This window comes from Nomascus leucogenys, chromosome 16 (assembly GCF_006542625.1).
Source record: "Nomascus leucogenys isolate Asia chromosome 16, Asia_NLE_v1, whole genome shotgun sequence".
Taxonomy (NCBI): Eukaryota; Metazoa; Chordata; class Mammalia; order Primates; family Hylobatidae; genus Nomascus; species Nomascus leucogenys.
Window position 1 is genome coordinate 3218336 of NC_044396.1, and position 26997 is coordinate 3245332.

General features: G+C 38.2%; 1 protein-coding gene across 5 annotated transcripts in view; it reads right to left on the minus strand.

Moving 5' to 3' along the window:
• The window catches only part of C16H8orf34 (chromosome 16 C8orf34 homolog), a 454294-nt gene that overhangs the window by 15664 nt on the left and 411633 nt on the right, over positions 1-26997 (minus strand). For all 5 annotated transcript variants that reach the window (XM_030795298.1, XM_030795297.1, XM_030795295.1 and 2 more), the window contains one exon: positions 21907-22000. In XM_030795298.1, coding sequence (XP_030651158.1) covers positions 21907-22000 — 94 coding nt within the window. The remainder of the gene's footprint in view (positions 1-21906; positions 22001-26997) is intronic.

Genomic DNA, 26997 nt, shown 5'->3' on the forward strand with positions numbered 1-26997 from the left:
GTAGGGATGTATTATCCTTTATACATAATAGGAACTGGTTTAGTACCAATTTGTTTAGAATTTTTATATCTATGTTCATAAGTCAATTGGCTTATTTGGCAAAAAGTTTTCCTTTCTTATAATTCCTCTGTTATGTATTGGAATTGAGGTTAGCTAGTCTCATAAAATGGATTGGGAAGTGTTTCCTCTTGGATTCTATGGAAGTGTTTGCATAATATTCGAATTATTTCTTAAAAGTTTAAAAGAATTCAGGCTCCATATGAGCCTGAAAATATTTTAATATGAGGTTTTTAACTTATTAATTTAATTTTAATAGATATACGACTACTCAGATTTTCTATTTCCTGTGTGTCAGCTTTGGTAAATTGTATTTTCTAGAGATTTCTGTGTTACATTTGAATTTTCAGGTTTGTCTAACAAACTTTGAAAATATGTATCACTAATACATGTAAAATTGAATGCACAAATATATTCTTCATGGTATTATTTAAAATAATTTTAGGCTGGACATGGTGGTGTATGCCTATAACCCCAAAACTTTGGGAGGCCCATGCGGGCAGATTGCTTGAGCTCATGAGTTTGAGACCAGCCTGGGCAACGTGGGGAAACCTGGTCTCCACAAAAACTACAAAAATTGTATGGCATGGTGGCATACCCCTGTAGTCCCAGCTACTCAGGAGGCTGAGGTGAGAGGATGGTGTGAGCCCAGGAGGCAGGGGTTGCAATGAGCTGAGATCACACCACAGCTCTCCAGCCTCAGCAAGAGACAGAACTTGTCTCAAATAAATAATAATAGTACTAAGTTTTAAATGGCATATGAACTGTAGAAGAGTGATTAAATAAGTTATAATACATCCAGATAATAAAATGCTATGTACTTATTTTAAAAATCATCTTACACCAGGCGGGCACGGTGGCTCACACCTGTAATCCCAGCACTTTGGGAGGCTGAGGCAGGCGGATCACCTGAGGTCGGGAGTTCAAGACCAGCCTGACCAACATGGAGAAACCCCTTCACTACTAAAAATACAAAATTAACCAGGCATGGTGGTGCATGCCTGTAATCCCAGCTACTCGGGAGGCTGAGACAGGAGAATCACTTGAACCTGGGAGGCAGAGGTTGTGGTGAGCCAAGATTGTGCCATTGTATTCCAGCCTGGGCAACAAGAGCAAAACTCCATCTCAAAAAAAAGAATAAAAAATAAAGAAATTATCTTACAGAGGACTATTTGACAATATGGAAAATATTTATAATATAATGCTAAAGCCACTTTATAAAGCTGTATATAGAATGTATATTATAATATATTATTGTATAAATGATTGTATAGATGATCTCAGGTGTGGATATGTATGTATGCACATGCCTGTGTGAGAGAGAATGCACGTGAGAATCATTTTTTTTAAAAATTCCTGCATTAAAAACAACAAAGTAATCACAGAGGGTATTTTGGGATGGTGAGATTATAGGTGATTTTAATTTTACTATTTATTATTTTTTCCTTATTAAACATATGCCCTTCAAATTAAAGCATCGTATTTCCTTTTTCCATTAGGTAGATTCTGAGAATTACCTAAATGCCATCAGACAAAACTAATTTACCTTAAGTTCTGAATGTGAATCTTTGTGGACTTAATCCTATCAACACTGTAGAGTGTATTTGTGAAAGAAGCTGCTGGTTAGCAGAAAGGATTCAGACACTGTTAACATTTTTTAAATGCAGTAGGACAGTATGAATTGAAAACCCTTGGGCAGCTAGAGGGAAACGATTTTGGCTAACAAGGAAAACTTACTACCTGATCAGAGGGTAGAGATAGCAACCTTAAATTCTGACCAAGGTGGGAATGGAAGGTAAATGAGGGCAACAAATTGGTTGGAGAACATTCTGAAGTGAGAGAAACCATGGCAAACTGGACAGACAGTATGTTCAGCTCAAGCTAATTCTTACTATGAGGAAAGGCAAGCCTAGTATTGCCGTATCTTCTGTTTTTCAAAGAGAGTATCTGAACTTTTTGAGATCTCCTAATTTTTAAATGTTAAATTTATTTTTGTTAAAAGATTGTTCTGGCCAAACAAAGCACATCTGCAGACACACCCAGCCCATAGGCTGGTAATTCATAGTCTCTTGTTCTTAAACATTACAATACAAAGATAAACAGGGGTGGAGCCAAGATGGCCGAATAGGAACAGCTCTGGTCTCCAGCTCCCAGCCCCAGCGACACAGAAGACGGGTGATTTCTGCATTTCTGCTTGAGGTACTGGTTTCATCTCACTAGGGAGTGCCTAACAGTGGGTGCAGGACAGTCGGTGAAGCGCACTGTGCGCGAGCCGAAGCAGGGCGAGGCATTGCCTCACTCGGGAAGCGCAAGGCGTCAGGGAGTTCCCTTTCCTAGTCAAAGAAAGGGGAAGCAGACGGCACCTGGAATATCGGGTCAGTCCCATCCTAATACTGCGCTTTTCCAACGGGCCTGGAAAACGGCACACTAGGAGATTGTGTCCCGCACCTGGCTCGGAGGGTCCTATGCCCACGGAGTCTCGCCGATTGCTAGCACAGCAGTCTGAGATCAAGCTGCGAGGCGGCAGCGAGGCTGGGGGAGGGGCGCCCGCCATTGCCCAGGCTTGCTTAGGTAAACAAAGCAGCCAGGAAGCTCGAACTCGGTGGAGCCCACCACAGCTCAAGGAGGCCTGCCTGCCTCTGTAGGCTCCACCTCTGGGGGCAGGGCACAGACAAACAAAAACTCAGCAAGAACCTCCACAGACTTAAATGTCCCTGTCTGACTGACAGCTTTGAAGAGAGTAGTGGTTCTCCCAGCACGCAGCTGGAGATCTGAGAACGGACAGACTGCCTCCTAAAGTGGGTCCCTCGCCCCTGAGCAGCCTAACTGGGAGGCATCCCCCCAGTAGGGACAGACTGACACCTCATTCAACTGGGTACTTCTCTGAGACAAAACTTTCAGAGGAACTATCAGACAGCTGAATTTGTGGTCTCATGAAAATCCGCTGTTCTGCAGCCACCGCTTCTGACACCCAGCCAAACAGGGTCTGGAGTGCACCTCTAGTAAACTCCAACAACAGACCTGCAGTTGAGGGTCCTGTCTGGTAGAAGGAAAACTAACAAACAGAAAGGACATCCACACCAAAAACCCATCTGTACATCACCATCATCAAAGACAAAAAGTAGATAAAACCACAAAGATGGGGAAAAAACAGAGCAAAAAAACTGGAAACTCTAAAAAACAGAGCACCTCTCCTCCTCCAAAGGAACGCAGTTCCTCACCAACAACGGAACAAAGCTGGATGGAGGATGACTTTGATGAGTTGAGAGAAGAAGGCTTCAGACGATCAAACTACTCTGAGCTACGAGAGGAAATTCAAAACAATAGCAAAGAAGTTAAAAACTTTGAAAAAAAATTAGAAGAATGGATAACTAGAATAACCAATGGAGAGAAGGGCTTAAAGGAGCTGATGGGGCTGAAAGCCAAGTTTCAAGAACTACGCGAAGATTGCAGAAGCCTCAGTAGCAGATGCGATCAACTGGAAGAAAGGGTATCGCTGATGGAAGATGAAATGAATGAAATGAAGAGAGAAGGGAAGTTTAGAGAAAAAAGAATAAAAAGAAATGAACAAAGCCTCCAAGAAATTTGGGACTATGTGAAAAGACCAAACCTACGTCTGATTGGTGTACCTGAAAATGATGGGGAGAATGGAACCAAGTTGGAAAACACTCTGCAAGATATTATCCAGGAGAACTTCCCCAATCTAGCAAGGCAGGCCAGCATTCAGATTCAGGAAATACAGAGAATGCCACAAAGATACTCCTCGAGAAGGGCAACTCCAAGACACATAATTGTCAGATTCACCAAAGTTGAAATGAAGGAAAAAATGTTAAGGGCAGCCAGAGAGAAAGGTCGGGTTACCCACAAAGGGAAGCCCATCAGACTAACAGCTGATCTCTCAGCAGAAACTCTACAAGCCAGAAGAGAGTGGGGGCTGATATTCAACATTCTTAAAGAAAAGAATTTTCAACCCAGAATTTCCTATCCTGCCAAACTAAGCTTCATAAGTGAAGGAGAAATAAAATACTTTACAGACAAGCAAACGCTGAGTGATTTTGTCACCACCAGGCCTGCCCTAAAAGAGCTCCTGAAGGAAGCACTAAACATGGAAAGGAACAACCGGTACCAGCCACTGCAAAAACATGCCAAATGTAAAGACCATCAGACTAGGAAGAAACTATAGCAACTAACGAGCAAAATAACCAACTAACATCATAATGACAGGATCAGATTCACACATAACAATATTAACGTTAAATGTAAATGGGCTAAATGCTCCAATCAAAAACACAGACTGGCAAACTGGATAAGGAGTCAGGACCCATCAGTGTGCTGTATTCAGGAAACCCATCTCACGTGCAGAGACACACATAGACTCAAAATAAAGGGATGGAGGAAGATCTATCAAGCAACTGGAAAACAAAAAAAGGCAGGGGTTGCAATCCTAGTGTCTGATAAAATAGACTTTAAACCAACAAAGATCAAAAGAGACAAAGAAGGCCATTACATAATGGTAAAGGGATCAATTCAACAAGAAGAGCTAACTATCCTAAATATATATGCACCCAACACAGGAGCACCCAGATTCATAAAGCAAGTCCTCAGTGACCTACAAAGGGACTTAAACTCCCACAATAATAATGGGAGATTTAACACCCCACTGTCAGCATTAGACAGATCAACGAGACAGAAAGTTAACAAGGATATCCAGGAATTGAACTCAGCTCTACATAAAGTGGACCTAATAGACATCTACAGAACTCTCCACCCCAATCAACAGAATATACATTTTTTTCAACACCACACCACACCTATTCCAAAACTGACCACATCGTTGGAAGTAAAGCTCTCCTCAGCAAAGGTAAAAGAACAGAAATTATAACAAACTGTCTCTCAGACCACAGTGCAATCAAACTAGAACTCAGGATTAAGAAACTCACTCAAAACCACTCTACTACATGGAAACTGAACAACCTGCTCCTGAATGACTATTGGGTACATAATGAAATGAAGGCAGAAATAAAGTTGTTCTTTGAAACCAACGAGAACAAAGACACAACATACCAGAATCTCTGGGACACATTCAAAGCAGTGTGTAGAGGGAAATTTATAGCACTAAATGCCCACAAGAGAAAGCAGGAAAGATCCAAAATTGACACCCTAACATCACAATTAAAAGAACTAGAAAAGCAAGAGCAAACACATTCAAAAGCTAGCAGAAGGCTAGAAATAACTAAAATCAGAGCAGAACTGAAGGAAATAGAGACACAAAAAACCCTTCAAAAAATTAATGAATCCAGGAGCTGGTTTTTTGAAAAGATCAACAAAATTGATAGACCGCTAGCAAGACTAATAAAGAAGAAAAGAGAGAAGAATCAAATAGATGCAATAAAAAACGAAAAAGGGGATATCACCACTGATCCCACAGAAATACAATCTACCGTCAGAGAATACTACAAATACCTCTATGCAAATAAACTAGAAAATCTAGAAGAAATGGATAAATTCCTCAACAAATACACCCTCCCAAGACTAAACCAGGAAGAAGTTGAATCTCTGAATAGACCAATAACAGGTTCTGAAATTGTGGCAATAATCAATAGCTTACCAACCAAAAAGAGTCCAGGACCTGATGGATTCACAGCTGAATTCTACCAGAGGTACAAGGAGGAACTGGACCATTCCTTCTGAAACTATTCCAATCCATAGAAAAAGAGGGAATCCTCCCTAACACATTTTATGAAGCCAGCATCGTCCTGATACCAAAACCTGGCAGAGACATAACCAAAAAAGAGAATTTCAGACCAATATCCTTGATGAACATTGATGCAAAAATCCTCAATAAAATACTGGCAAACCGAATCCAGCAGCACATCAAAAAGCTTATCCACCATGATCAAGTGGGCTTCATCCCTGGGATGCAAGGCTGGTTCAACATATGCAAATCAATAAATGTAATCCAGCATATAAACAGAACCAAAGACAAAAACCACATGATTATCTCAATAGATGCAGAAAAGGCCTCTGACAAAATTCAACAACCCTTCATGCTAAAAACTCTCAATAAATTAGGTATTGATGGGACGTATCTCAAAATAATAAGAGCTATCTACGACAAACCCACAGCCAATATCATACTGAATGGGCAAAACTGGAAGCATTCCCTCTGAAAACTGGCACAAGACAGGGATGCCGTCTCTCACCACTCCTATTCAACATAGTGCTGGAAGTTCTGGCCAGAGCAATCAGACAGGAGAAGGAAATAAAGGGTATTCAATTAGGAAAAGAGGAAGTCAAATTGTCCCTGTTTGCAGATGACATGATTGTATATCTAGAAAACCCCATTGTCTCAGCCCAAAATCTCCTTAAGCTGATTAGCAAGTTCAGCGAAGTCTCAGGATACAAAATTAATGTACAAAAATCACAAGCATTCTTGTACACCAATAACAGACAAACAGAGAGCCAAATCATGAGTGAACTCCATTCACAATTGCTTCAAAGAGAATAAAATACCTAGGAATCCAACTTACAAGGGATGTGAAGGACCTCTTCAAGGAGAACTACAAACCACTGCTCAATGAAATAAAAGAGGATACAAACAAATGGAAGAACATTCCATGCTCATGGGTTGGAAGAATCAATATCGTGAAAATGGCCATACTGCCCAAGGTAATTTATAGATTCAATGCCATCCCCATGAAGCTACCAATGACTTTCTTCACAGAATTGGAAAAAACTACTTTAAAGTTCATATGGAACCAAAAAAGAGCCCGCATCGCCAAGTCAATCCTAAGCCAAAAGAACAAAGCTGGAGGCATCACGCTACCTGACTTTAAACTATACTACAAGGCGACAGTAACCAAAACAGCATGGTACTGGTACCACAACAGAGACATAGATCAATGGAACAGAACAGAGCCCTCAGTAATGATGCCGCATAGCTACAACTATCTGATCTTTGACAAACCTGACAAAAACAAGAAATGGGGAAAGGATTCCCTATTTAATAAATGGTGCTGGGAAAACTGGCTAGCCATATGTAGAAAGCTGCAACTGGATCCCTTCCTTACATCTTATACAAAAATTAATTCAAGATGAATTAAAGACTTATATGTTAGACCTAAAACCATTAAAATCCTACAAGAAAACCTAGGCAATACCATTCAGGACATAGGCGTGGGCAAGGACTTCATGTCTAAAACACCAAAAGCAATGGCAACAAAAGCCAAAATCGACAAATGGGATCTCATTAAACTAAAGAGCTTCTGCACAGCAAAAGAAACTATCATCAGAATGAACAGGCAACCTACAGAATGGGAGAAAATTTTTGCAACCTACTCATCTGACAAAGGCTAATATCCAGAATCTACAATGAACTCAAACAAATTTAAAGAAAAAAACAAACAACCCCATCAAAAAGTGGCAGAGAACATGAACAGACACTTCTCAAAAGAAGACATTTATGCAGCCAGAAAACACATGAAGAAATGCTCATCATCACTGGCCATCAGAGAAATGCAAATCAAAACCACAGTGAGATACCATCTCACACCAGTTAGAATGGCCATCATTAAAAAATCAGGAAACAACAGGTGCTGGAGAGGATGTGGAGAAATAGGAACACTTTTACATGTTGGTGGGACTGTAAACTAGTTCAACCATTGTGGAAGTCAGTGTGGCGATTCCTCAGGGATCTCGAACTAGAAATACCATTTGACCCAGCCATCCCATTACTGGGTATATACCCAAAGGACTATAAATCATGCTGCTATAAAGACACATGCACATGTATGTTTATTGCGGCACTATTCACAATAGCAAAGAGTTGGAACCAACCCAAATGTCCAACAACGATAGACTAGATTAAGAAAATGTGGCACATATACACCATGGGATACTATGCAGCCATAAAAAATGATGAGTTCGTGTCCTTTGTAGGGACATGGATGAAACTGGAAAACATCATTCTCAGTAAACTATCGCAAGGACAAAAAACCAAACACCGCATGTTCTCACTCATAGGTGGGAATTGAACAATGAGAACTCATGGACACAGGAAGGGGAACATCACACTCCGGGGACTGTTGTGGGGTGGGGGGAGGGGGAGGGACAGCATTAGGAGATATACCTAATGCTAAATGGCGAGTTAATGGGTGCAGGAAATCAACATGGCACATGGATACATATGTAACAAACCTGCACATTGTGCACATGTACCCTAAAACCCTAAAGTATAATAATAATAAAAAAAAAAAAAAAAAAAAAAAAAAAAAAAAAACAAAGATAAACAATCACTTAGTGCCTTGTGAAACCCCAGCCTTAGCTATCAGCTTGAGCCCCAGGAGAGGCTTTTAACAAAAGTAGTAAGCCATTCCAAAATAGCAGTTTTTCTCAAAAGTTATATCTAAAATTAAGAAAGAAATCTGAATTAGAAGAGAAAATACATAAACATAGCCTCACAGACAATACATTCCCTGAATATCCCTCCTCTGCATATGCATTTATTTTTCATTTAAAGAGGCCTAATCTGAATTCTTAATTTTGGATTCAGAACACCAACAGTGAAGCAAAAGGAAAGCCGATGAACATAGAAAGCAGTGTGCTAACTTCTGTAGAATTTTCTTTATTTCTGACCTCCTATCAACAAAGTAGCTGAAGAGCCCTGAAAAGTCACTGTCATTCTTTTGAGCTTCAGTTTCCTCACTTGTAAAATTAAGAGGTTGGGTGGATATTTCCTATCTTTAAAATTTTATGAGTCAATGAGACTACCTATACAGTGAGAAAACAGCCACATAAAATTTGCAATCCATTTATAGGAAGTAGTCATGTATACTTTGGAACTTCAGGTAAGGGCTTACTCTGAAAATTAATCAAGTTTTACAGAATTAAAAATATAACCCAGAGCTACATATATTTACTGTTGTTTAGCTGATAGATTAGTAACTATACTCAGTAAAAGCAAAGTTTTAAAAAGCACTTCTTAAATTATTTGTTTCATCCTCCTATGAGCTAGGCTGCACTATTGGTCTATCTTTACTCTCTGCCTAATAAAGAAGATAGACAGCTTTCTTAAAAAACCCCAAATTACTCTATAGTCTTTTGTACAAAAAGTGTATCTCCGGGAGGTGCTTACTCTTTGAGATAGGACTAGCGCAGGGGTAGTTTAGAACCCAGTTTTCTTCTCATCAATTCATGACACATGCAAAGAGCCAGACACCTGGGCCTCCTCAAGTTTTGAATTATTTGAATCCAAAGCTACAGATATAAATACTCTCATTCGAGTTCTTCCCTATGCAAAGATTTTCGCGCTATCTACTTAATCAGTTCACACTTCTTATCCTTACAACCTGGAACCCTCTCTGCTCTTCTCGTGACTTAGTTTTCCAGGCATATTTCCCTCTCAGCACCTGTATCAAATGTGTCTCCCCAAACAGTATTAATTGCTATGTTTCCTGGGCCATCAAGTGTAACCAGTGTTCTTCCTGTCTTTGTGCCCTTGCCCATGCTGTGGTTCTTGCCTATATGAACTTCTTGTCCATCCCTGCCTTTCAAAATCTTATGCATCCCTCAGTTCAAACACCATTTGCCCCATTGAAGATCTCTCTAATCTTGTGTTTCTACTGTCAGCTCTGTGATATTTCCTTCCTATGGTTTCTTTAACATTTTACTTCTCTTAAGAAACCGTGTGCCTAATGCTTCAGATGCTTATGGACTTCTCTATAACTTGATAGGGGTAACACACAAGAAAGCCCAACGTATGGTAGCTTCTCAGTATATGTATGTTGACTTTTCAAGATCCACAAATATGATTGCTTTAAGGGGGTAATCTGGCCCATAGGGCTTATGAGACTTATTGGAAAATCTTAACTAAATTCCTGGTTTGGGACAAAAATCCCACATCTGTTTAATTTGAGAAGGTGAAGCAGGTCAATGCTTCAAAAAGAGCTGAAGAAAATCATGAAGCACCTTGGCTGGTGTGAATACGCTCAAGTTCTTGCAGTGACAAAAAATATACAAAACAATCCATAGAGAAAAACAATAGGCTTTGCTTGCAGCCAGCCAATACATTCTCACTTGTGAAAGATATGTTCCATCTGATATAAGGCTGCCCTATATCCTACGTCCATCAAGGTTAAAGAATGAAGTAGATTTTCTTTTATTTTGTAGTTTTAGGCCACACCTGGAGCAAATATAAGAATATTCCAAGACAAATAAAAAGTGTTTAATAAAATAATTAAAAACATGTGCTGCTCCTTTATAACTCTGATTTTTAAAAATAACAAAAATTTGGGCCATGTATCCCCTATTCTAACTTTTAAAGACTTCAACTCCATGCATTGCTCCAATCCAAATAATTATGCATTGTAAAAGAATAGTTCTGTCACTCATTGTTTAAATACAGCCTTCTCTGATGCTTGTTATGATATTTTCTGGTGAGTATTGCACATGACAAAGACATGTTAATAAACAAAGCAGGTAGTCTGAAGCATGTAACCTTATATATTGTTGAGCAACTTGACACATTTTTCCATTACACTTAATAATAGTTTATGTGGTGAGATTAAGTTTTATATGTTATTAAAAGTTACCCATTAAATTTTTTTTCTAGGGCCTTAGGAATCAATTGGACCTTTCATAATATCACAGTTTTACCACAAACATGGGGAACATTTCAAAATAAGAATAGCACACAAATGATGCAGAGGCATTTGCCCTCTAGAAACTGTAAAAAAGTTATTCAGATCCAAATAATTCTCTACAACCAGTATTATAATGAAAAATTGTAATTTGGCTTTGGAATGTTTTGCTTTTAACAAATAACAGTAATTGTTTTATCTTACTTTTATATTTATGGGTTAAAGATCAATCCTAAAATATTTATGATAGTAACATACCAAATATGCAGGTATCTGATATACCTAATTTAGAGATTTATCATCTGGTAAGAGTTTAGATGCCCTGAACTTTTTAGAAGTTTTAGAACTTTCTGAAGCTCATAATATGTTGAAAATGAAGACGTGGAATTAAAAAATTATCAAGCCTGGGAAAGTCCAGTCTGCAGTGAGCTGTGATCACGCCACTGCATACTGCACTCCAGCCTGGGCGACAGAGTGAGACTCTGTTTAAAAAAAAAAAAAAAAAAGCCAGACATGATGCTTCACACCTGTAGTCCTACCACTTTGAGAGGCCAAGGCAGAAGGATCACTTGAATTCAAGGCAGGAGGATCACTTGAGCTCAAGGAGTTTGAGACCAGCTTGGGCAACACAGCAAGACCTTGTCTCTATTTAAAAGCTAAATAAATAAATAAATAACCATTTTTAAAAAGAAAAAAAGTATCAAGATTTCTTTTGATCTTCTGAAAGAACCTACTACATATTACTAGAAAGTTTTGTCTTTTTTTCTTTAAGCGCTTATTTTTCTAGCTATCTTCATGTGTTTTATTGCACTACTATTGTTGTTTTATACTTAGTTGTTTCCAGTGAGTGTTGTGCTTTTTCTCTACAAATACTCGTGCTGTGTGAGATAACCTAGCTGACCTTTAAATAATAACAAAGCACCAAAGTCCTGTCTCACTTATTTCCTGAGAAATGTAGACTCAAATTTCTAGTGCCTATTTCTGATGCCACAATCCTCATGAAGCCCTGATGCTTGTCTGACCTAATTGGCCATTAACTCATTTTAGCCTTTGTATTCCATACAGTGCACGCTTTCTGACCCACCCCTTCTATGTCTTCATTAGGTAGATCAGTCTGCTAGTACCTTATCTTGAGCCTGGCGGCATAATCAACTCTAACACCCTAGGAGTATCACTATCTCAAATCTTGCTCAAATACAAATCTTTTGAGACTGCCTGGAAAGCAGTAATCTGAGGTTAGGTGAAGGAGAAGAAACTTTTTTTTTTTAAAGGTGAAAAACCTGGCCACATTCTGGGTGGCCAGTGGAATATGGTAGCTCCACTTATTGTACTAAGCTCTTCTGCTCTCAAGAGTCATAGCATCAACTGTGTCACTCCTAGTAATGAGTGGGGAAGTCATGAGTGAAGCATGGGTCAATGAAAATGAATAGCACTGAGCCGAATCAGGAGACCTTCATCCTAGTCCTGCCTCTGCCACTAACTAAGTGACATGAACAGGTCCACAATCTCTTGGAACTTCAATTTCCCCATCACTAAATTGAGAGAATTAAGACTGAGATGATTAGATTAGATTAGCCTCTCCTAAGCGCTTAGAGCACTTCTTCTTCCAAAAATTAATAGATTCTGCAAATTACAGGCTTTCTGAAAATAGATGTGCATAGGCATTCTACAAGAACTCAAATAGGCTGGGCCTCACGCCAGTAATCCCAGCACTTTGGGAGGCCAAGGTGGGTGGATCACCTGAGATCAGGAGTTTGAGACCAGCCTGGCCAACGTGGTGGAACCCCATCTCTACTAAAAATACAAAAATTAGACGGGCATGGTGGCACGTGCCTGTAATCCCAGCTACTTGGGAGACTGAGGCAAGAGAATCGCTTGAATGCGGGAGGTGGAGGTTGCAGTGAGCCAAGTTCGCGCCACTGCACTCCAGCCTCAGTGACAGAGCAAGACTCTGTCTCAAAAAAAAAGAAATAAATATATTTTTCAAAAGCTGAACTAATCAAAGTCAAGCAGATCTCATTGCCACAGGACTACCCAGTGACTGGATTATGTAAATATTTTAGAAGAGTCTCTATGCCTTTTCCTCAAGTCCAATAATGCACAACATTTCCCCCATTTTAAACCAATATGCTTATTATATATGACCTGTTCATTTAAAATTATAGTGTTGCTTTACTCCTCTTGAAAAGCTGTTGTTATATCAATGATATGGTCTTACAATTATGAATTTCTCAAATATTGTTATGTAGACTTTACCAAAACTTATTTTTCCACAGAATTGCTTTTAATAGCTTCTCATGAAACTAAGGCCCAAAGAAGCAGATTTAATCTGGTTCTATACCCCATTATGAAAATATCATACTTCCATTCCTCAAATAAAGAGAAAACTAAGCTGATGAAATCAAGGACTATAGGAGTAGAGAAACACTTCCAGAAAGGTGGTATAGGCATCCCTGAAAAGCAATAAGAACAATGGCAAAAATAATCATCAAAATTAACTTTTTTCAGAACTCTGGCAATAAACCAAAGGCTTACAACAACCCATGGCACATTAACTCAAGAAAAACAGCTGAATCTCAATAAGAACAAGTGAGTTATGTGGGGTTTTAACTTGCCCTATGTCAATACACTTCTCTCTAGCTCTGCAGTAGCCTTAAAAATCAGTAGACTCACAATGATAGTAGCTGTGAACCAGGCAGCCTAGCACCTGCTAGAGAGGGAAGGATGTATTTGATGTTTTCCCAAATGCGGCACCCTCAGAAAATTGTCACTCCTTGACTTATATGGAAGCTGCCTTAAAGGGCTGGTCTTTATTTCACTTGAATTGAAGCTCACTCAGTGAGAACCTCTGCCCTTAGGATGTTTGTCAAAAACAATCAGGGACAGTAGGGTTACATCATAGCTGTCTAAGAGAGTGATACCAGCTGGGCTAAACAAGAAGCTTACCAAAAAGATTTAAAAGAAAATCTGGTAAATGAGACTTCCATGGAAGGCCACAGAGATGTGTAGTGCTGTGCACCTATTAGGAAAGACTCCATAAAGCTCTACATAAAGCTCTATCTCTTACCTCTGGTTGACATAGAGGCTCTGTGGAAGCAGAGTTAAAAACTGCTTGAGTGTTCATAAAATGCCTTGTCACCTGTCCAGTCATTAGCTGACCACTATGCTACTTAGCAGAGACTTCAATGGCTGAGTACAACAGATAACATAGGCTTGAACTGCATTACTTCACAGAAGTTGCTAGATAAAGACACAGCAGCAGCAGCAGCAACAGCAAAACAAACAGCAGCAATAACAAACCCTAGGAGAAGGGGTCTGAAGTTCAGAGTTTCCACATTATATTACATGTCTAGTTTTCAACAACAAAACAAAAACAATAAATGATATGCCAAGAAACAAGAAAGTGTGGCCCATAAATAGGAAAAAAAAAAAAGCAGTCAATAAAAACTGTCCATGAGGAAGCCCAGATGATTAACTTACCAGACAAAGACTTTTAATTGGGGCTACTGTAATATATTCAAATAACTAAAGGAAATTATGTCAAATAAATTACAGTATGAGAATGATGGGTCACCAGATGGAGACCAGCAATAAAGAGATACAAATTATAAAGGGAACAAACTAGAAATTCTGAAATTGAAATAAAAATCCACTAGAAGGGCTCAACAGCAGATTTTAACAGTCATAATGGAAAAAATTACTTGAAGATAGGTCAATGTACATTATGCAGTCTGAGGAACAGAATAAAAATAGAATAAATAAAAATTAACAGTTACTTACAAAGTATATGAATATACATACACAGAGTATCCCTAATCCAAAAATCTGAAAATCCAAACTACAAAATGTTCCAAAATCTAAAACATTTTGAGCATTGACATGACATTCAAAGGAAATGCTGATTGCAGCATTTCAGATTTTAGATTTAGGATGTTTATGGGTCCTCAACTGGTATGTATAATACAAACATTCCAAAATCTCGCTAGGCATGTGGCTCATGTCTGTAATCCTAGCACTTTGGGAAGCTGAGGCAGACAGATCACTTGAGCCAAGGGCTTCAAGACCAACCTGGGCAACATGGTGAAATATTGTCACTACAAAAAGTACAAAAACTGGCCAGGTGTGGTGGTGTAAACCTGTAGTCCCAGTGGGAGAATCACTTGGCCCCAGGAGGTTGAGGCTGCAGTGAGCTATGATTGTGCCACTGCAGTCCAGCCTGGGTGACAGAGCAAGAGCCTGTCTAAAAAAAGAAGAAGAAGAAAAAAAAAATATATATATATATATACTGGGCACAATGGTTCATGCCAGTAATCCCAGCACTTTGGGAGGGCAGGGAGGGAGGATTGCTTGAGCCCAGGAGTTGGAGACCAGCCTGGGCAATATAGTGAGACCTTGTTTCTACAAAAATAAAAAGAATAGCCAAGTGTGGTGGTGCACATCTGTAGTCCCAGCTACTCGGGAGGCTGAGGTGGGAGGATTGCTTGAGCCCTGGAGGCAGAGGTTTCAGTGAGCTGTGATTGCCCCCCTGCACTCCAGTCTGGGTAACAGAGTGAGACCCTGTCACACTGTCTCAAATAAATTTTTAAAAAAAGAGAAAAAAAAATCCAAAATCAAAAATACCAAAAATCTGAAAAACTTCTGGTTCCAAAAATTTCAGATAAGAGATACTCAACCTGCACGCACATATGAGTTTAAAGACCCTCATAGCTTATGAATATAATATGCATTATGTTAATCATAAATTAAACTAGATTAAGCAGCACTTTCACATCACCATTTATTTATTATACCAGGTTTTTGTAATTATGAACTATTTAGACTTATTTACACCAACACATTTTTATATGTACCATATTTTTCTCCCCCATTTCCTGTTCTCTATTGGAAATTAATACTTTTTTTATTTTTGCCAGTAATTTTTTTAATCTTCAACTTTTATTTTATTTCAAGTTCAGGGTGCATGTGCAGGACGTGCAGGTTTTCTACATAGGCAAGTGTGTGCCATGGTGGTTTGCTGCATAGATCATCCCATCACCCATAGGTATTAAGCCCAGCACCTGTTAGCTATTCTTCCTGATGCTCTCCCTCCCCGTACCCTGCTTCGGACAGGCGCCAGTGTTGTTCCCCTGCATGTGTCCATGTGTTCTCATTACTCAGCTCCCACTTATAAGTGAGAACACTCAGTGTTTGGTTTTCTGTTTTTGAGTTGGTTTGCTGAGGATAATGGCCTCCACCTTCATCCATGTCCCTGCAAAGAATATGATCTTGTTCCTTTTTATGTTTGCCAGTAATTCTTAAAGGTTGACAACATGTTTACCAATTTTTCTTCTAATATTTGCTTCTTTAATACTTGAAAATCCTTCTGGAATCAATTATTTTTCTACCGAAATATAACCTAGAACAATTTCTTCAGTAAAGATCTGTGAGTGGTGATCACTCACAGTATTCGCTGGGCACAAGATTTACTCTCAGCCTTTTGGAAGTATGTAGTTTTAATTGAAGAAAATTCTACTGTCTAACTTTACTATTTTTATTCAATCTATGTGCTTTTTCTTGCTGTTTTTTAGATTTTCTTTCTTTGTGATATTCTGTATTTTTACAGTGTGAATATCAAAATAAATAGTGTTTGTTATGCTTTCCAATTTAAGAATTAAAACTTTCCATTAATTCTGGAAAGTTCTAGTCACTGTATCTTTCACTATTGCCTTTCTTCTATTTTCTCTTGTGGAGATTGTATTATATACAGCTTATAATATATATGTATGTTTTTGTATGTATACATATACACATATATATTAAAAGCTGTATCTATATATGTTTGTAAGTACATGTATGTATTTTTATATATGCATACATACACACATACACACACATATCACATGCCACTTAACCTGAAATTTGAATTTTCCATCTCTTTATATTTTTTATTGCTTTCTGGCGAACTTTCTATTTTTCATTCATCTAATTCTATCTTCAGAATTTTTTAATGAGATATTTAAAACATTGGTTAAGTTTTTAATTTCAGTAACTATTTTATTACTTGGAGAAGTTCTTGATAATCTTTTAAATGTCTCTTTGTCTTTTTCCTTACTTTAGAACTCTTTCAGTATGGTTCCTTTTCCTTTTATGTCTTTAAATATATATATATATATATTTTTTGAGATGGAGTCTCACTCTGTCGCCCAGGCTGGAGTACAGTGGTGTGATCTTGGCTCACTGCAACCTCCACCTCCGGGGTTCAAATGATTCTCCTGCCTCAGCTTCCCAAGGAGCTAGGATTACAGGTGCATGCCACCACGCGCAACTAATTTTTTGTATTTTTAGTAGAGACGGGGTTTCACCGTGTTAGCCAGGATGGTCTCGATCTCCTGACCTCGTGATCTGCCCGCCTTGGCCTCCCAAAGTGCTGGGATTACAGACATGAGCCACCACGCCCAACCTATATCTTTAAATATCTTAAGCATACTTTTAATATGATCTCTTTCTGATTGTCTTATTTCTCTCCTTTCTCATCATGCTAATTCTAGTGTTTTTAGCATTTGCCGACTATGTTGTTTTGCTATAACTTTTCAGGCAGCTTGTAAGTTGATTGAGAGCTCATCTTCAGCAGGAGTTGATATTTAAATCTTTGAGAGTTCTAAATGCCCCATTTCTACATTTACATATGAGAGGACCCTGTGAATTTTAATGAAGCTGGCCAATTGTTATTATAACGTGAGGTTTCTAACAATACAGATAGTTTAAGTTTGAACCCAATAACCAAAGTACAGAGCTGAGAGTTTGATTCCCTATGTGTATCTTTATATTTTTCATTCAAAGTCTAGTACCAATAGCAAATTTCATGGCTTGTTCCACAGTTAAAGAGTACGGGTATTTTATTTCCCTTTTTATACCTGAGTCAGTCCTTGCAGGTGACAGGCTCTATACAGTGTCATCATCTCAATCTCCCTGCCTTAAGGAGACCCAGGGCCAAATTACCTATTGTTACAGACATTAAGACCTCAGGAAGAACTACGACCCAAACCCAAGTGGGGAAGTCTTAATGATTTATGACAGCATTAGCTTTCATCTGTGACTATGGCTATTATTTCTTTATTTGGGACATTTGTGTTGCTTTGTTGGTTTGGTTTGGTTTTTTGTTTGTTTGCTTGTGTGTTTTTAGCTTGTTTATTTATGTTTTTAAAAATCTAAAATGTAATTAGAGGGTACTGGCTAAATTGATCCTAGATGTTTTATGTTTTGATTTTGTAAGCATTGAACCCACAGTCTGGAGGACCTGTCTGATATTGTTTGGCTCAGTGTGCCCACCCAAATCTCATGTCAAATTGTAATCCCCATGTGTCAGAAGAGGGGCCTGGTGGGAGGTAGTTGGATCATGGGGCCAGATACCCCCTTGTTGTTCTCGTGATAATGAGTTCTCACGAGACCTGATGGTTTAAAAATATGTAGCTTTCACTGCTCTCTCTCTCTCTCCTTAGAAGAAAGTGCTTGCTTCTCCTTCTCCTTCTGCCATGACTGTAAGTTTCCTGAGGCCTACCTAGACATGGGGAACTGTGAGTCAATTAAACCTTTTTTCTTTACAATTACCCAGTCTCAGGCAGTTCTTTATAGCAGTGTGAAAACAGACTAATACACTGTCTTTAATATCTTCTCCATGTATATTTCTTCAAATTTTAGCCTTCCTTTTTCTCCAACCTCACATTTTATATTCAAACTTATTTAGAGATGAGGAAAGAAGGCTAGAAAAAGAAGACCCAAAGTTTAACAATACTATGAAGCTGATTCAGAAAACATAACCCTCGATTCATTGAACTTTTTCTTCTAGTTCTCAACTTTTAGAATAAGCAAATATTACCAAAGTATGAAAAATGCAGAATTCAGAGTCCCAGCCACAGAGATTCTGAGTTAGTAGGTCTGAAATACAGTCCCAGAATATGAGTATTAAACAAGTACCCCAGTAGATTCAAATATTTGGAATTTGATTTGTTTAGCGACTTCAGACCATAATCTGAGAGATTAGAAACAAACACACCCCTGACACAAGTTTTTTCACACTTGAATTTATACTTCTTAATTAAAAGCAGAGTAAAGAAAAAAATCTATTTAATCAAGGGTTTTGTTTATCTTGCTTATAAAAAGTTTATAAAGCTCTCCATTTAATTGTTTACAATATCTTTTCCTAAAGGTGCTCATTTATAAAAATTTATTTGAGCTAAGTCTTATTTTTAAATGATGCAATAAGAAATATGCATTACGGCTGACATTATTTGGAAGCTTTCTGCCAAGATGATCTTGTCTCAAGAGAAATTAGATAATTCCATAAAATTACCTAGGCATAATTTATAGAAAGCTGAATCAAGAAACAGGTGTTGTTGAAATGATAAACTTGACATCTTCCTCACTCATAAGTTTCTAGGATATGAGCCTGTAAATTCTAAATCAGATACTGGGCTCACAAAGATTTATGTCATTTATTTCCTTTTCCTGAGACAGAGGTAGATGATCTATGCATATCTAGCCAGCTGTTCTACAAACCACATGTGTTGACTGAAAGTATCAGTGGAGATACCAATGCTTCAGTGGCTCCAATGTATACATGTCCCAGCACCTGGTTGATGGAAGCTACTCTTATTTGCATCTCTGTGCTAGGAGCTTGGCTACAATGCTAACTAGCATTCCATTTCCAGATGGCTCCCATTACCACCCAAGTATTTTAAACCCTGATTTTATTTCAAGCAATTTACCATTGTCAAGGGTCATCTCCCAGTACAACATTGCTAAGATCAAATATTTTTGGTTCTAATTCTACGGTTACAAGAGTTCAGGAATGGCCTTTCTTAGAATGATTGATGGACCATTTAGCAAAATCCATGGATAAACTATAAATCCAATATTAAAATTTTAAAATATAAATAACTTTTATAACAGTTATTCATAGTTACAATAGTTATTTATTTTGTTTTATTTTTAAATTTCTAACTGTCCTGATAAAGAAGTTGGAAAAAATAAATCTATTCATTCATTGTCTCATTCATTTACTAAATCTTCTGATATTTATTGAAGGCTTATTTTGTGTCTCAATAAGATGAGAAAGGGAATGGACCGTTTCCCTCAAATAACTTGCACCCTAGTAGAAGAGAAGAAAATTAAAACTTATTGCCAAAATATTGTAAAAATATAAGCAGAAAGGCAATGCGTATTAGGTGACAAGGGTTGAAGAAAGTTCTGGGGATTTGCATATCCTTTACGTGATTAGGCTATGTTTTCTACTCTTAATATTGATTGGAGATATATGGATTTAAGGAAAAGAAAAGGGACTAAATTTGAAATTGGATATACTATACTATTTTGATGGATTATTTTCTTGTCTAAGTTTTAGTTCATTATAAAATATAGCACACTCATATAATTAACATGCTCTGCATTCTATAAGGATGTTGTTTCCCAGTTTTGCCCACTTTGGGCACCTCTTATAGGATCTAACAGTAAAACTAGCACACTTTCCCATATTGTGTTTATACAATACACACCCACAGTGCTTGAAGGTTTTTTTTTAACATGAAATTTTCGAAGCCCTCGAAAGAATTTGGTGAAAAATCACTACAGCCAAAATCTAGAATGAGAGCTTATGTATATTTAAATATGTGGGAAGATGGGGGGATGTGAATGTATTTGCATTTTTTCATAAAACTTTTGGAGCACTATTAATACTTTCAGATTTGGGGATTCTTTTCACTGTATCCCACAGTATTATATTTTCTAAACCATTTTACTTAGGATTCCTTGCATTAAGGGACTTCCAAAATACTTTTTGCTTTTGTACTTGCTTAAAGTACATTCTACTTTCTCCATCTGTATCAGTTGTTTTCTTTTTTTTTTTTTTTAGATGGAGTCTCACTCTGTTGCCAGGCTGGAGTGCAGTGGCGCGATCTCGGCTCACTGCAACCTCCTCCTCCTAGGTTCAGGCAATTCTCTTGCCTCGGCCTCCCAAGTAGCTGGGACTACAGGTGAGCACCACCATGGCCAGCTAATTTTTGTATTTTTAGTAGTGACGGGGTTTCACCATGTTGGGCAGGATGGTCTCCATCTCTTGACCTGGTGATCTGCCCACCTCGGCCTCCCAAAGTGCTGGGATTACAGGGGTGAGCCACCGCGCCCAGCCTATCAGTTGTTTTCTATAGAAGATGGGTGCTGTTTTCCTTCAATAGAATCTATAAAGTACCACTGTGTTTTTTACTCTATTTCTGAATGTGATAGCTGAGTGAACCTTGGCCTCCATCCTCCTCCTCTAACCTGAGCACTCACTCTCATGCCTGTGCTCCCTCTGACCACATAAGCCCACAGTATGGAAGTGAGGAAATGGGATAAGAACATTTTAAAATGGCTTTTAACCTGGAAGTGTAATTTCCTGGATTCTCCAGATTCATGATTATAATGCTACCTGTGTAACATATAAGTATTTCTCACGGTTATGGCTCAGGGGAATTATTTATTCATCACATCACACCAATTATCATGAGGGCTACATTATCATATACAATTGTTATTTTTCTCTGAGGGCTACTACTAGAAAAATAAATAAATAAAATTTGATACTAACTTCTCAACCAGATTTCTGGGCCCATATGTCTTACAATTTCAATAAACCCTGGAAAGCATGCACTGAACCATGGCATTAGTATAGTCATTCATTCCTCATTATTATTAGAATACGGTGACCTAAACCAAGAGCAATTAGTCTATTTGTCTTCAGTTATCTTATAATATTAATTTGTTTTGTGAACTTAGAACAGTGTCTACATATGTAAATATCTTCATTTAACTAATGAGTATAATTTCATATATAATAATCAGCTGATCCTGACATACTTTGAAATTTTGAAAATAATTATAAATTATCACTGATATAATTGTAGACTGTTCATAGAAGATTCATATTCCAACTAGACAGTCGATGTTGGTCTTTAGAAAGAATAATTGCTTTTTTTTTTCCAGAAAGTTAGTTTATGAGTCTCTGTACCATAATTAAGATGTTACTGAATGAAGATACAGACCTGAAGGATAGCTTGTCTTTACATGTTCTTCCTAACAGAGTCTGGATTTTTTTTTTTTTTTTTACAGAAGATGTTTATTGCTATGAAAGTGAAATAGCTTTATTGTGTATTTCCTTCTGGTAAAAGAAATTTGTCAATAAACAATAGTGTCTACTCACGTTTCTCTTGTTCTGCTTCCACTCCTTCACTTTCTGTGTCACTTGGCAAGATCCATGGTTGATGAACTACCTGCAGTTGCTTTAAGGATTCATCCTGCCAAAGAACACATTTATTTTAGATTAAACTCTGTTTTGATATCATGAACGTTAATGTGGATAATCACTTCAATCTTTATGAACTGCATCTTCAAAAACCATCAGAATAATTTCCTCGTTAAAAAAAGGAGAGCTCTAAGTTTAAATCCATTTTCATGTCATAGACGTACTACAAACTCTGAGCTCATTTTTTACATTCTTCTTTTAATAACATTTAGAGTCAAGAAATACCTGAACTGTATTCCTTATGAATTAATATTTTTATGGAAATGTTGACACGTTCTTGGAAACATAATTATGAAATATTCAATATAAAATGGCATAAACTGTGCCTCTTTGCCATCAAGGTTTCAGATTCCCTTTAATGAGAATGAAGATGAATGGGATTTAGAGAACATCTTCGATTTTACTCTCCTAATATTACTTCACTGCCTCCTTCCTCTTCTCACTTTCTAAAGTTTGTTAACATATTTCTCATATACTTTCTTGCTGCTCCTTCCCTTCTGTCATTGAACTAAAACAGACCCTCATTATCTCCCACCCTGACTGTAGTAATAGCCACCTGGGAAGCTTTCCAGGATCATGTATCACATCCTGTCTAATTCTCCCACCAGTCACCTGCCAGAGCACGCTTTTTAAGTTGCCATATGATGTCATCACTACCTTGTTATAATTTTTCAGTGGTTCTATTCATTATTCCCTGGGTAAGATTTAAACTCAAAGCCCTGCACGATCCATACTTGTCTAACATGTTCTATCACACTATTCTCTCAATCCCACCTTGACCACTCCAGCTATAATTAACTGGTAGCTCTACACTGCATTTCCTTATCTGTCTTAAACATTAACACTCCTCCTCCAAGGCTCTGGAGTCACTTCTACTGGAAGTCTTCCCTGACCCTCCAAGGCAGAGTTACTCTTCTATTCCTTTATGTGCCTATTATACCAATAGAATCATACCATGTAATAATTACGCTTTTATCTCTTCCATCCTTAAAAATAATAAGAAAGGTCCTTGAGATCATAAATAACTTTTTTCACCTATGCATTCCTAGCATCTATTATATCCCTTGCACAAAATAGGGACTTACTGGGTAAACATTCATATAGGAGGAAGTAAAGAAGAAAAGAAGGAGAGGATGAAGGGTAAAAAGGAAGGAGAGGGGAAAGATGGTTCTCCTCTAGAACAAAATAACGACTTTAAATTTATTGAGCCATGACTCAAAAACATGTTTTCAAACACATTTGGAAAATTAAAAACATAAAATCAATATGATCTGTCAGTTCACTCTTTATCTCTCAAATTCACTCATCATCTCTACCCTCTTTCAATTATATTTTTCTCCAATATGAGATATTGTGCTTTATTTTTATTCAGACAAATACTAACAAGGTAAAAATAAAGTTCCACAACTCTTGATATTTAAGAAACATGACACCACCAGTCATTAAATGTCCACTTTGCTTAAAACAGTTCCTTTATGAGATAAATATTCTATCTGCCATGGCTTTCATTTTGATGTCAAATTCTAGAGACGTTCAGCCCCAATCTAGAGTTTCAAAACAGCACAATTTTCCAGAAGTCTGGAAGTGGAGTGGTGGGTTGGTTGTGTGATGCACAGGAGATATTTTAGGGCAGTAAAGCTATTCTGTGTGATATTATCATGGCAAATGCAAGACATTAAGCATTTGTCAAAACCCATAGAATTTTATACCACAGCATAAACTTGAATGTATGCAAATGAAAAAAAATCAATTAGGAAGTTGGGGAATCCCAGAATGAAAGGCAATATACCAAAAAAGAAAGAACATAAATGTGTTACAGATGTATGAAACAACCTCACTGAAGGGGGAGGAAATAAGGTGCTAACCTAACTAACTTTGAAAATGAGTGGAGTTTGCAATACCAAAGCCCAAAGGAATTATACATGTGCACTGCCCTCTAGTTGATAAACTTGCTTTCTGTAGGCGTACAGATTAACAATTCTGAAACCACCGTATATGTACTCTGGAAATGAATAGTAAAGTAAATGGATGATGGGAGCCAGGTTTCTCACTGCTGGTGTGGCAGTTTACAGATAAGCAGGAGAAAGAGGCTAGAATGATCCATGCATAATGTATTAGAGTTGAAGACGCCAGTATGAACTCGTGTTTACCTTACTATATATACAGATGGCTACACATAGAAATGTTGATATATATTCCTTTTTATTTATTTATTTTCTTTTTTCTTTTTTTTTCTGAGACAGATTCTCACTTTGTTGCCCGGGCTGGAGTGTAGTGGTGAGATAATGACTCAACTCAACCTCCAGGGCCCAAGAGATCCTCCTGCCTTAGCCTCCCAAGTAGCTGAGATTACAGGTGTGAGCAACCATGCCTGGCCCATATTCATATATACACATATGTTTCTTTACTCTGGCAACTGAGAAGACTTAGAAGCAATGACACTCAGTAGCAATTAACACACCTACCACCCCAATCTTGGTTTCTAAAATCATTCTCCAGTGAAAGAACCAGGGTTTCTGGATAAATGATTGGACTCCCTAGGACTGAGGGAGGAAATGTGCAAGAAAAGCTGGAGCATCTGGTAGTGCCAAAAAGCAAGAAAGTACTCAAAAACACACACACACGTATACACACACACACACACATACACACACACACACACAATGATGGAAGTACATCAAAAAGATAAGGGACTAACTGAAAAAGCTGTCAGTAGCCAAAGCTAGAACAATTTGAGCAACAAAATAAATAAGCCAGTATTGGGTCATTATCCAAAATATGCAATAAATATCTGTAAGTCCATATAGATGAAAAGAAATGTTCAAATAAATGAATGGATGAGAATAGACAAATATGTATACAGGAGCATTTCAAATTATTTATGTAGATTCTCCACCCTTAAGGATGTGGAGAATAACTTCCCACTTTTTAAGTGTGGGCTCTGTTTAGTGACTTTCTTTCAAATAGTTCAGTAGGGATAGGGAAAGGATAAAAGTAACTTTACAGTGAAGAAACCTGACGAACCCTATCTCCAGCCAGGTGACCAAGGTCAACATCAAAAGCAATATGGCATATTGATAGGATGTACCCTTGAGAGGATGTGATGAAAATTAAATTTTATATCTGTGGTCTTCTTCCGAAAAACACATTAACACAATCTAATTATGATGAAAATATCACACAAATATCAATGGAGGAACAATCTGCAAAATATCTGAGCTGTACTCCTGAAAGCCACCGTGGTCTTTAAACATAGGGAAAGGTTGATTGTGAGAAAGGGTCACAACCAAGAAAAGCCTAAGGAGACACAATGACTAAATGTAACGTGGATCTTGGATGCGATCATGGAAGAGAAAATGACAGGGAAAACCGGTGGAAAGCTACACGCAGTCCAGATATGGTTACTAATAATGTATCAATACTGGCCGGTTAACTGTGACCAGTACCCCATACTAACATAAAGTACCAGTAGTAGTTAAAACTGAATAAGAGGCATAGCAACTCTCTGTATTATCTATCTAATAATTCTGTACATCAAAAACTGTTCCAAAAAAGTTTATTTTTAAAATCGAAAGTGTGAACCCCAAATATCTGAGATGGTTTCGGTTAACTTAGAAAGTTTATTTTGCCAAGATTGAGGATGCACGCCCGTGACACAGCCTCAGGAAGTCCTGACGACATGTGTCCGAGGTGGTCGGGGCACAGCTTGGTTTTCTACATTTTAGGGAGGCATGAGACATCAATCAATATATGTAAGAAGTACATTGGTTCCGTCCAGAAAAGCGGGGACAGCTCCAGCTTGAAGCAGGGAGGGGCTTCCAGGTCTCAAGTAGGTGAGAGACAAAAGGTTGCATTCTTTTGAGTTTCTGATAAGGCTTTCCAAAGGAAGCTGTCAGATATGCTGCGTTTTTTTGTTTTTTTGTTTTTTGTTTTTTTTTTTTGAGATGGCGTCTAGCCCTGTCGCCCAGGCTGGGGTGCAATGGCGCTATCTCGGCTCACTGCAACCTCTGCCTCCCGAGTTCAAGCAATTCTCCTGCCTCAGCCTCCCGAGTAGCTGGGATTACAGGTGCACGCCTCCACGCTCAGCTAACTATTGTATTTTTAGTAGAGACAGGGTTTCACCATGTTGGCCAGGCTGGTCTCGATCTCCTGACCTCGTGATCCACCCGCCTCAGCCTCCCGAAGTGCTGGGATTACAGGCGTGCGCCTCTATTTCAGTGAGCAGCGGCATGGCTTTGAACAGAGTGGGAGGCAGGTTTGCCTTGAGCAGTTCCCAGCTTGACTTTTCCCTTTAGGTTAGTAATTTTGGGGACCACAAATTTTCCTTTTACAAAAGAAAGCAAAACCAAATTTCAAAATAATTTTCTTTTCTTTTTTATTTTTTCTTTTCTTTTCTATTTTTTCTTTTCTTTTCTTTTTTGTTTTGCTTTGTTTTGTTTTGAGACATGTTCTCTATTGCCCAGGCTGGAGTGCAGTGACACAAACATGGCACACTGCAGCCTCGACCTCCTGGACTCAAGCCATTCTCCCCTCTCAGCCTCAGGAGTAACTGGAACTACAGGCACGAACGACCATGCCTCAATAACTTCTTCTTTTTTTTTTCTTTAACTCCTTGTAGAGACAGGGTCTCTCTTGGTTGCCCAGACTGGTCTTCAACTCCTGGGCTTAAGCCATCCTCCCACCTCTGCCTCTCAAAGTAAGTGCTGGGATTACAGGCATGAGCCACCACGCCCAGCCTCAAAAGTGATTTTCATTTAAAAAATAAAAGCACAAGATTTTTAGCACAAGCAGCTCTTGAAAATGGTCTGCTAACTGGATTAAAACTTAAACTCCTATCATATGAGAGATGGGCTCCACAGCAGAAACTCATTGCCCCAGGGGTCAGAAGGCACAGCTTTTTATCCTGGTGAATCCAAGGCATGCTAAATTCTCTTTTGGGATAGAATGGGATAGGTACTGGATTAGATGATCTCTTGTACTTCATAAGTA